A 12,700-nucleotide genomic window follows, 5' to 3' on the forward strand; every position below is an offset into this window, starting at 1 on the left:
CTCTCTCTCTCTCTCTCTCTCTCTCTCTCTCTCTCTCTCTCTTTCTTTCTTTCTTTTTGACTCTGTGACATAAACTTCCTCATTTGTATCCGTCCTTCCTGTGTGTGCAAAATCCTCATCTAAATAATCTCCAGGGATGACATTTTGTGTCCCTGTATGTGTAAGAGCATGAGTGGGAGTGGGTGTGGGAATGAGTGTGTGACCATGAATGAGGTGGATGGGGTGTGACACCGCACAGGTGTGTGCCTTTGAGTTCATCGTGTCAGTGTGTGCATATGGGTGTGTGTGTGTGTATGTGTGTGCCCTCTCACCCAGCCCTTCTGCTCACCGTCCGGGGTAGCCCAACACTGGGATAAAGAGAAGGGACAGCTGGGGTCAAAGGCAAAGCTTGAGTCAGACTTACATTCCCAGCCATCCCTCCCCATTGTGTCTTTGGTGAGCAGCCTCACATCTTGGGCCCGATTGCAGGCACCCTGTACTGAGAGCTCCTCTGCTTCTTATGCCCTCCGGGTGGAGCCTGCACACCTTGCACAGCAGTGCTGCCCCTGGAATGCTTGCAGGAAGGACCAGTCACTTCCTTTAAGAGCTGACAAAAGCCCAGCCTCCAGGATGCTTTCTCCAGCTCTCCCCGTGGGAAAGTCTTCCTGCTCTGGGCACACCTCTCCTGGCACCTCACTGTGCCCTGCCCTGTTCTTCAAATGTACACTCAACCCTCCTTGCTCTCTGGGCTCTTCTTTAATAGCCGCCCCATTTTCCTTTCCTCTGCAGATCCTGAGGGCCTGATACACTCTGAGCTTTACCTAGGGCCCAGCACACTTCTGTGGAATGAACTGACAAAACAGCCCCCCACCTTGGTGCATGGGGCAGGTGTCCTCAAGGGACAGCTGCCCTCTGCCTCCTGCTCTGCTCCTGTAGCACTGAGGCCCCAAGCCCAGCCCCACTCACCTGGGAGGCTAAGAAGGAGCATAGCTGGGGGTAGCCACATGGTCCTGCTTCCCTGCTCGCCCGCTCTGACTGACAGCAAGCAGCAACCAGATCCAGCTGGACTCCCGGAGGACTGCCTGAGTCCAGGCTGATGACTTCTGCTGTCCAGATTGCCTCTGATCGTGTTACTCATTCATTTCCTATTATAGAGTATTTCCTGCTTTTAATTACTCAGCAAAAAGGGCGTCTTTCTTGACAGAGCTGGGTTATCAGTCAAGACTGTCCTCACTAGGTAGGCAAGAGGAGACAGGGGGCCTGTGCAGGGTGGGGGGGGGGAAGACTTCAGACTGGTTTGGGGGGGCATCTAGTCTTTCAGGCCTTAGGTCAAGGCAGACAACACCTCAGATGTCAACTCCAGTAATGAATCTGTGCTACAGTGATGGGGCCACAGCAGTAGGGAACCCCAACTCAAGTGGGGACCATCCTTGGCAATGTGAACATGGATTTGGTCAAACATTATAGCCAAGTGCATAAATGTACAGACTGAAGTCACACAGACTCGGGCTCTTGTCCCTCCTCCAAGCCATGGACAACTTACTGAATCCTCCTGGACCTGTTTTTATTGTGTGAGTCTATAAACTGGATTTACATAATCTTTGTAAGAGCATGAAATGAAAACAACTGCATGAAGTTTTAGTTCTAAGAAACACGTGACTGGGCTGGTGAGATGGCTCAGTGGTCTAAAGCACCTACTTAGAACAAACTAAGCCAAGCAAAGCACAGGGACTGCGGTTCAATCCCCCAGCACCACATGCCAGCCAGCCCCGCCCCTGGTGGGCTGAGCTGGCCACACACACGCAAAATAAATAAATAAATAAATAAATAAATAAATAAAATTTAAAAAAAAAAAAAGAAAGAAACATGTGAGTTGGGTCCCAACAAGGTGGAACAGTGAATGCCAGCAACTTGGCTTCTCTAGGATAAAGCACGTCAAGTCCAGAAAACAACAGCTGGGAGAGGAGTCGAAGTAAGTGGAACTTACCTAGAACCACCGGGAACTGACAGAGGGGCGAAACTAGCCCTGAGTAATACAGAAGAAACAGGTCACACTGCGGAGTGACTGTGAGCCACTGCGCAGAACAGCTGGCTTGCCGGGAGGCAACATGAACCTACCAAGTTTTTCGCTGGTAGAGAACTGGACAACTGCATCAGGATGAAGAGGGCCATCTGCAGCCTACAGGACACTTTTTCTCAAACAGCCTTCCACAGTCAATGGTTGGTGAGTGACGTCAGTGCAAGCCCCTGCAGCTACAACCCAGGGAGGAGGAGCCTGTGGGGACTCCATGGTAGGGAAGAGCTGTGTGTCTGTACTTGGTTCCCCAAGCAGCCCCTTAGCTGCTTCACACTGCCAGGTTCCCAGAGTGGATGAGGGAGAGAGAGGCAGGGGTAGGGAACACGGACCTAGTTCTTGCAGGCAGACGCCAGGCTCAGACTGAGTTAGGCCTGGAAGCCCTCATTGGCACTGTGTTCTCGCTGTAAGTAGATCTCTACACTCAGCATCGTGCTGGGGGTGGACTGCCACCTTTGGCTTCCATCATGGCTTGATCTCTGCTCCTTAACCCCTCCTAGGCTGAAGAAAAGAGCCATCCATCCAAAGCAACAGAAAAAGTTATTATTCTTTGTTTATTTATTTGATACAGGGCCTCGCTATGGAGTTTGGATTTGTAGTGATCCTCCTGTGTCAGCCTTCCCAGTACTGGGATTACAGCTGTGTGCCATCACACCTGGTTTTGGCCAGCACTGTGTGTCTGGGGTTCTGGGGCTGGCATGGCATGCAATACTGGGGATCAAACTTGGGTCTTTGCACTTGCCAGATAGGTGCTTAGACTGCTGAGCTGTCTTTGCAGCCCTATTATTCTTTGATTGTATTATTTTTTATTTCACTTTTAAAAGTTTTAAGCCAGGCGTGGTGGTGCACTCCTGCAATCCAAGCACCCAGGAGGATGAGGCACAAGGATCACGGCGAGTTTAAGACCAGGACTACAAATGAGCTCAAGGCCAGCCTGAGCTGCATGGGGAGACCTGCCTCAAGACAAAAAAAATAAATTAATTAATTAAAAAAAAATATATATATATATTTATATAATTTCACTGGTTTCCTTTCTGCACACCCCCTTACCTCGTTATTTTGCCTTTTTTTCTCTTATGCGCATGTCTGTGTATGTGTACTTCTCTTCCTCTTGCTTTTTTTCCTCCCAATATAGTTAACAGAGAGTAAGGGAATTCTCCTTTATCCCTTTATATCCATAAATCTTTACCTGCCTTCTTTCACCTGCGTCTCCCCCCAGCCCCAGAGTTTGAGTTTTCTTGTCCCTGCGCTGCTCAAGCCTTGGCAGCCTACTCGCGCGGAGGGTATGGCGGCTCCTTCTGCTGCCTCCTGGCCTACCGCTTCTCCGTGCTGTTTGAGCGACGCGCTAGGCTGAGGTCTTCTTGGGCCGCAGGTCTAGGGGCTTGTACTTCTTGCCCTGGTAGTACTTCCTGAGGTCTTTCTGGGTCTGGTTGATGACGTGAGAACACGGGGGATGGAGCTGCAGACAACTCGGGTCCTGGAGAGCTGGGACGCCACATTGGAGACGCACAGCTGTGACCGCTGCACCTTCAGGTCCTCCGGCTGTTTCAATTACTCCTTTTTCTTCTTTTTTTCTTTTTTTAAACTTAATTTTATTGAGAAACAAATAGCAATGAGACAGTTTCAAAAACGTTTAGTAGGACAGTTTCAATAATTAATATATTGCACATTGTTGTCTTCATAGTGGTTATTCCTAGTACAAGGTGCAGATGTGATATCCTGTTCAAACACTTTTAGTACAATTCTTTCCTCTCATTGAATTAAGAGAAAGTAGCTGTATATCTATCCTAACTATTTTTCTTTTTCTTTCTTTCTTTTTTTTTGGTGGAACCAGAAATTGAACTCAGACCCTTGCACTTGCCAGGGAAGCACTTATTCCACTGAGCCATCTCCCTGGCCCCCCTAACTATTTTTTATGTACAGATACAAAATAGTCCTTCATTTATAGCTCCTTTTTTGTTTAGTTTTGTCAGAGATAGGTATTCCATTACCATTAAAATATTGTAAGTACGTGAATTCAGCAAAATATTCCAATATATTGCAGTAGTCTGTATTAGTAGTGGGTTATCCACAGGACTGGCAATGTCAGAAGTTGTTGACTTTTTTTTTTTTTTTTTTGGTGGAACCGGGGATTGAACTCAGGCCTTTGCGAGGGAAGCGCTTATTCTGCTGAGTCATCTCCCTGGCCCCAAAAGTTGTTGACTTGAGGCTTTTACAGCTCAGCATATTAATATGGCTTTACTTTTTATACCTTGTTTTTATACTTCTCTGCTGGATGGTTAAGACCAAGATAAAATGAGACCTATATAACAAGAAATGTAACTTCTGTATCTACCAAGGTCAGTCAAATCCCCTCAGGAATTACCCTGAAACCCTGCACAGCGGTTTGTAGATCCTCTTTCTCCTTACCACGAAGGTCCCGAGCTCCAAATCTTGGCCATAGCTCCAAATGAAGCCGCAGCTGCCGCCTGCTCCCAGGGAAAGCGCCACTCACCCGTGTCCTACTGGTTCTCAATTTTTCTTTTCGGTCCTCTACCCCTTTTCATTTGTCCCCTTTAACTTTCACTCTACTATTTATATCAGTCATAAAAATCTTTTCCCATCTCATTTCTCAGTATCAATTTTGTATTCAGTTTTCCATGTTATACTCCTCTAGATACATCCCGCATCCTCACCACCATCGGGATCCTTTGCCCTCCTTCCCACACCCGAGTGGAGTACTTAGGAAAGGGAAAGAAAGAAAGAAAAAAACACCTTTTTGCCCTTTTTCTCTTTCCTTTCCCTACTCCGGTATTACCTGGTCCTAAACATCCTGGGCTTTAGATAACTGACTGTAGAAAATTCCTGTTGAGTGTTATTTCGCACCATTACAGGAGACGCACCTCTCACATTTCATGTACATCAGCTGTGGGTCAAGATTTGGGTTGTTGGGGCTGGTGAGATGGCTCAGTGGTCTAAAGCACCTACTTAAAACAAGCTCAGCAAAGCACAGGGACCGCGGTTCAATCCCCCAGCACCACATGCCAGCCAGCCCCGCCCCCTGGTGGGCTGAGCTGGCCACACACACACACACACACACACACATTAAAAAAAAAAAAAAAAAGATTTGGGTTGTTTGTTCGATGATGTAAAGTGAGCCTGGGGAGAATCACATGGAGAGAAAAAACATTTTCTCAAGCTTTCACAGAGAGCAAATTGGTCAAGCAATGGCCGTGACTCATCCTCAGGTCAGACACTGACAAAAGGATGTACAAAGGGCGGTACAGGGCTGCAGGATAAATCCTGAGAGTACTTGGCTGACCTTATCAGATACAAAAGTTACATTTCTGGGTATATAGGTCTTGCTATATCTTGGTCTTAACCATCCAGAGAAAAGTATAAAAACGAGGTACATAAAGTAAAGCCATATTAATACGATGAGCTGTAAAAGGCTCAAGTCAATAACTTCTGAGGATAACCTACTAATATTAGAGACTGCTAGACAGTGTTAGATTGTTTAGTTGAATTCAAACATCTACAGTATTTAGATGCCAATAGAATATTCACCCTGACAAGACAAAAAAAAAAGATATAAAGGAAAGATCATTTTGTATTTATATATACAAAATAGTTAGGATAGGTTTACAGCTACTTTTGCTTAATTCAATGAGAAGAAAGAGGTGTACTAACAGTGTTTGGACAGAATATCCTGTCTGCTTCTTGTACTATGGATAACCACTAAGAAGATAACAATGTACAATGTATTGATTATCAAAACTGTCCTATTAATCAGCTATGAAACTGTCTCATTTATATTTATTTCTCAATAAAAAAATAAAATTAAAAAAGAAAAGACTTGGGTTGTTGGGTTTAGCCAGATAGCTCAGCGGACTAAAGCACCTGATCCCGGCATGCGGTGCCGGCCCTGCCCCCGGGAGCGCACTGAGATGAAGATTGAGACTGGGCATGGCTGAGCGCACCTGCAATCCCAGCATTTGGGAGGCTGAAAACAGGAGGATCACTATGAGTCCAATCCGTGCAGTAAGACCCTGGAGACCCTGTACTAAATACATTTTTTAAAAAACCATTTGGGTTGTTTATTGCTTGCACTATAGTCATGGATTTCTTCTCTAGGCTAAAGGGAGACCCAAAACAGGGTCTGGTGGTACGCCACTGCTCAGCTGGACCTGCTAGACACCACTGTCACAGATTAAACTGCCACTGCTGGAGCTAATTTGATTGCATAGGAATAATCCTAACTCAGTGGACAACTTTGTGCCAGTGAGCCTGTCTACTGAGTCTGCCATCACACCCAGGGAGAGGGACAGCAAGAATTCTTAACCCTAGAACTTCGACTGGATCAGACTGTTCAAGAATACCTGCAACTCAACAAAAATAGGTCCCGAGTCTGAGGTAGCTTCCGTATTGTAATAGAGAGGCCAGAGGAGTTACTGGGGCATGAGCACTCAGACCCTCTGGCCAAGAAGCTATTGGGAATCACATACACAACTTCTCATTGGAATACCTAATTCCCACCCAACACCTTACAGGTTTAAGTTGTTGTATGTTTGATTTACTTAGTAATGTGGGGTTATGCCATGTACTTTCATGGTTTCCTGTGTTTATTAGGTTATTACTTAAATGCATGTATTTATTACTTCTTTGGCTCTGATTTAATAGGTGTGTGGGTTCTCTTCCTTATTTTAGTTCTCTATCCAGTTTCTTTACCTCAAACCCACAAAACAATATTATTGACTTTTTAAATTCTTTTTCCAAACATGTAAATTCCTCCTCCCAAATTTTTTAGTTCCCCATACTTAGCTTTCTCACAGCCTTCTCTAGTGTTATTCCTTAACCTGCTCTGTTCTAAGCCTTTCCTTCTTCCATATTTTGCTTATCTTATTGTCCTCCCTAGTGGTAAATTCTGACCGCCATGCAGCTTCCATCAATCACAAAGTAAACCTGTTCTCTCCCATATCTCACCCTCGCCCCCACAAAATATCCTTTGAAAACTCAACACAAACTCTTCAACTCAACTAAAAATATTCTAAGAAAATCAGACTCCATATCAAGCTTTTTCTTCATCACTACTAGTGCACCCACTTAACTCCCCCTTAATGTCTAACCTCCTCATCCAAGCACACCGCATCCTCCCACACTGTCTCACCAAACGCATTGCTGAACAACCACAAAGAATAAATTGTCATTGTGTTCAGAGACTAGCAGAGGGGTGGGGGAGGTGACAGCAAGGACTATCATGTCGAAGTCTTTTTTTTTTTTTTTTTTTTGTGATACTGGGAATCAAACTCAGGACTTTGTGCTTGAGAGGTAGGCGCTTATGCTATTGAGCTATGTCCCCAGCCTATATAGAAATCTTATAATATGGAATCTGTAGATGCTGTTATAACCAGAAGTTATTCTTTTGAAAAAAATATATGGGGACAGTGTCAAAATCACTGAAAGCATATAACTGAAGAAGTAAACTCTAGCACAGGACATACAGAACTGAAAATCATTCACAAGGAGGCCGCATCCTACTGGAGCTCTCCATAGAAGCCACAAACTGTCCTCATTTCTCTAGTCATCAATCTGAAGTAACACTACCAAAAAAGGAGGGGGAAAAGGAGGGGACCATATAAAACTTTTTAAAAAGATATATACATAAACAATAAACACATACACATAGGAGAATGGGAGATGGAAGATCTCTGGATCCTACAAACTCTCTTAAGGCAGAACAAAGGGTCACAAAGAGAGAAGAAAGCAAATACCAGGTGGCAGAAATCTAGGAAAAATTCATAGAAGGGTTGAGGGATGTAGGTGAGCTTAAAGAGGAAATGAACCAAAATGCACAGCAATTCTACTCAATATGCGCACAGTGACATTCAGGGAAATAGGTTAAAAAAAAATCACTAAATGAACTAACTAAAACAGTTCAAAATTTAAATGACAAACGCAACAAGAAGATGGAATCTTTGAAAGGTATTGGACAGAAATCACTGAAATAAAAAGCTGCGTAGAATTCATATACTGCAGAAATGACCACCGTGAAGACAGAGTTTCTGATATTGAGGACAAAATAGTAAATGGTGAGAAAGAGCTCAAAGAAGCCAAAAAGAAAATCAGAAGACGAAAGGCTATCAAGGAGCTACTAGGTGGCAAGAAGACCAACCTAAGGCTAACTAGAGTTAGAGAAAAACTAGACAGTAGCACAGATGGATTCACTAACATGATGACAGAAATTTTTTTTCCAAATATAAAAAAGAGATTAAAATGCAAGTAAAAAACACAGACCATCAAACAATTTTGATGGAAAAAGAAGCTCACCAGAGCATATCTTTATTGAATTAACAAATATCCAGCAAAAACTAGAATTTTAAAAGCAGCCAGAGAAAAACAAAAAAGTCACACATCAAAATAAACCAATTAGAATTCCAGCAGAGTTGTACAAACCCTAAAGGCTAGGAGAGCTTGGAGTGAAGTATTTCAAACCCTAAGAGCAAGTAACTTCTAATGCAGATTAATGGGCTCAAAAAATCTATCCTTCAAAACAGATGGGAAAGGGGCTGGTGAGATGGCTCAGTGGTCTAAAGCACCTACTTAGAACAAGCTAAGCTAAGCTAAGCAAAAGCACAGTGACCACGGTTCAATCCCCAGCACCACATGCCAGCCAGCCCTGCCCCCTGGTGGGCTGAGCTGGCCACACACACACACACACACACACACACTAAATAAATAAATAAATAAATCAAACAGATGGGAAAATAAGGTATTTCCATGCAAAAGACCAGCTCAGAAGGTATATGAGATTGCTAAACCAGCCCCAGAGAAAATATTTTAAAATATTCTTGACAGAAGTGATGAATTGGACACAGCTAAAAACATGAAAAAAACTAGTCAGGTCAATGGATAAACAAAAAAAAAAAAATCAGGAAAAGACAAAGAATACACCAACAGACACAGAAGAAAATGACAGCAAATAACCAACACATGTCCGTAATATCTCACTGTTAATGGCCTCAACTGTGTAATTAAAAGATGCAGACAGGAAAACGGGATCAAAAAATAGAATCCAACAATCTGTTGTATTCAACAGATTGAATACAGATTAGAGACTCATCTAATCCAAGAAGATCTTCATAGACTAAAATATTAAAGGATAGAAAACAATATTTCATTCACTGGGACCCTGAAAACAACCAGGGGTAAGAATTCTAATATCAGATGTGGTAAACTTTAAACTAAAAATAATTAGAAGAGACAAAGAAGGTCACTACATACTAGTCATGGGAGTCATCCAAAAAAAGACAATATTGATAAGCACCAGACATTAGAGCATCTATCTTCATAAACAAAAACTGCAGAAGTTAAAAGATCAAATAAACACTAACACCATCATAGTAGGGAATTTTAACATTCCATTTTCACAGAGATACATCAACTAAACAAGAAATCAATATAGAAATTTCAGAGCCAAGCCACACCTTTGAACAAATGGATTTAATGACTGTATAGAGTTTCCATCCCTTTACAGTAGAGTATGCATGCTTTTCAGCAGCATATGTTACTTTTTCCAAAAACAAACCACATATTGGTAGTCCACAAGGTCTGCTTACATAAATATAAAAAAATAGAAATGATTTCATGCATACAAGCAGACCACTGTACAACAAAAATAGAAATCTAAATCTGAAAAAGCAACAGTTCCTGGAACATTAATAATATACTTCCAAGCAACCAATGAGTTACAGGGAAAAAAGAAATCAAAGAAAAAATTTTTAAATTACTGGATGAGTTTCTTTTTCTTTCTTTTTTCTTTTCTTTCTTTCTTTCTTCTACTTTTTTTATTTTTAGTACAGGGGCTACAGGGTCTCACTACGCAGCTTGGACTTGTAGTGATCCTCCTGTTTTCAGCCTCCCAAGCACTGGGATTATGGGCCTGTGCCACCACACCCAGTATTAAATTACTGGATGTTAGGGTAAGAGGTTACAACTCATTGCAACCTCTGGGACATTATGAAAGGTGTTCTAAGATGAAAATTCATCGCAATCAATGCTCACATTAGGTAACAGAGCAAGTTCAGACAACCTCGTGAGAAGTCATAAGATACTTGAGAAACAATAGCAAACCGGCCCCAAGCCAAAATTAAGGACAGAAATTATAAAGACGAGAACACAAATCAATGAAATTGAGATTTTAAAAAACAGTTTAAAAATTTGTCAATTGAAAAGCTATTTCTTTAAAATAATACATAAAATAGATGATGCCCTAGCCAGATTTACTGAGAAAAAGGGGAAAAAGACTCACATAAATGCAATTTTAAATGAAAAGGAAGGGCTGGGGATTTGGCTCAGTGGTAGAATTCTTGCTTTGTATGCATGAGGCCCTGCATTCAATCCTCAGCACCACCAAAAAAAAAAAAGAAAGAAAGAAAAAGGTGAAATCATAACAGACATCGTGGAGGGTTCCAGGGAGAGAGAAGCAGTCCCTCTCCCTGTCCACTGCCCACACGGCCACCACCTAGACTCAGGGTTCCAACACAGGCCTCACTGAGGCTGTAGGCTGGGACAGGAGGTGTCCTGTCTGGTGTGCCAGGCTATGTGCTGACAGGGCCAGGGGAGGTCCCAAGGTGCTAGTGGTTTCTCAGGGCTGGAGGCTGTGGTTGGGGCTGAGGGCGAACACAGGTCAGGGCCAGTGACATTCCTGGTCTCCTACTTGCTGTCATCAGTGTGGCTCTGACTCACTTGGACTAGGTTGGATGGTTGGACACATGTCCTCTACCAAACAAGCCTCGCGGCCACACCTCACTCAAACCAATACTATCTTCCCCGCCACATCAAAAGTGGCAGTTGAAAAAAAAAAAAAAAAGTGGCAGTTGACACTTGCAGACATGAGAAATGGCTTGCTAAGCAGGAGGGTATGAGCATCTGCACTAAGACACTCGGTGCCAAGTCCAGCTCAGCCTCAGTTGAAGCCCCCTCCGTTCTTCTGTGGACAAACGCCATGATGCCTACCGAGCAGAGACTGATGCCAAGAATTGGAGAGCTGAGTACCAGGGCAGGGCTGACGGCTGCAGAGAGGTTTCAAATGAACACAGGGATCATCAGTGGGGTCCACACCAAGTGATGGGATTTTGTGTCTCTCAGTGCTCCCTGTACACCCACCTGCCCCATAGTTAGAAGCAGACCTCTGCAGAGCTCTTCATGGGGAAGGAAATAAAAAGGAGGAAAGATACAGACAGAGGTGAACACCTAGTAGACCCCATGGAGAGTGACTTGTCCTGAGGCCAACTGGACAAAGACCTTCTCTTCCATACCCAGCCATATAAATAAGACTTTCTTTCTCTACTCTTCAATACGAATCTGCAAATATGAGGGAGGGAAATTTCCACAAGGGGGAACTAAGAAAAACCCAGAACACAGAAGTGGGAGGAGCTAAAGCTAGCCTCAGAATTCCAGGCATGGTGCTGATCTTGACCCCTAGATAGATGTCCTAGGCCTGCACTTGTGAAACCAGGGGCTTCCATTAAGGGAGGATTATTCCAAGACAACAAGGAGCCTTGGACTCCATAGCAGTGACAGCCCCTCCTGGGCCCACTTGTCCTGCCAGAGGGGAGGCCCTGGGGCTACAGCAAGCAGACTGAAGGGACACTCAGGATCTGGAGGCAGTGAATGCTCTTATTTTTATACTGGTGGTCCTGGCCAGGTTCGTTCCCATCAACACAGCCAGCACCCAGTGCTCATAGACTAGTGTTTTTATATGATACATAAACAAGACTCCCAAAGGCGAGACAGGACAACCTGGAAGTTCTTGGATTAGTTAGCATGGGGAGATGGTTGGTTACAGGGCTAGATTAATGATCACAGAGCTTGTCACAATCAGACATCCTGCGTGTTCAGTTACACTCACGTGGTTATGGGAGTCCAAAAAGTAATTACAGAGCCAGGCAGTTTCAAAATGAATAATTTTTAAAAAATATTTTAGGGCCAGCCATATAGCTCAGCAGATTAAAAAAGTGCCTGCTTAGGCAGATGCAGGGACCAGCATTTGAGCCCGGACATACCGTGCCAGCCGCCCCCTGGGGTGTGCTGACATGGCTACTGAGACTGGGTATGGTGGCGCGTGCCTGTAATCCCAGAGCTTGGGAGGCTGAAAAACAGGGAGGATTACTATGAGTCGGATCTGTGTAGTGAGACCCTGTAGACTCTGTATTAAATACATTTTAAAAAATTAAAGAGAATGCAATATAGTAAGAAAAAATCAGAAATGGGGGCCGGGGAGATGGCTCAGTAGAATAAGTGCTTCCCTGGCAAGCACAAGGGTCTGAGTTCAATCCCAGGTTCTGCAAAAAAAAAAGAAAAAAGAAAAAATTAGAAATGATACAGAATTTCACTAAACAAAATAATATAAATTAGACAGGATTTGTTGTATTGCATAGTGCTGTCTTTGACTTATTTGTTTGGGTTACCAGATATACACATGCAAAATTGGAAAAAGAAAGAAAGAAAAAAAAAGTCATAAGAAATTAAGAAAAAGGGAAAAAAAAATGAAAAAAAGAAGACAAAAAAATTAAGCATTAAACGCTCTTTTCCATAGACCAGCAGAAATCCACAGTACAATTATTCAAGTCATCCTGCGTACATACTAAGATACACCTCTTTCACCTA

The 12,700-nt window shown here is 43.3% G+C and overlaps 1 protein-coding gene across 1 annotated transcript in view; it reads right to left on the bottom strand.

Moving 5' to 3' along the window:
- Cd300lb (CD300 molecule like family member b) overlaps positions 1–1,054 on the bottom strand; it is a 10,236-nt gene extending 9,182 nt beyond the window's left edge. The window contains exon 1 of the mRNA XM_023714037.1: positions 946–1,054. Coding sequence (XP_023569805.1) covers positions 946–985 — 40 coding nt within the window. The 5' untranslated portion in view covers positions 986–1,054. The remainder of the gene's footprint in view (positions 1–945) is intronic.
- Between the last annotated feature and the right edge of the window lie 11,646 nt (positions 1,055–12,700).

The sequence above is a fragment of the Octodon degus genome, unplaced genomic scaffold, assembly GCF_000260255.1.
Source record: "Octodon degus isolate 3935 unplaced genomic scaffold, OctDeg1.0 scaffold00033, whole genome shotgun sequence".
Taxonomy (NCBI): Eukaryota; Metazoa; Chordata; class Mammalia; order Rodentia; family Octodontidae; genus Octodon; species Octodon degus.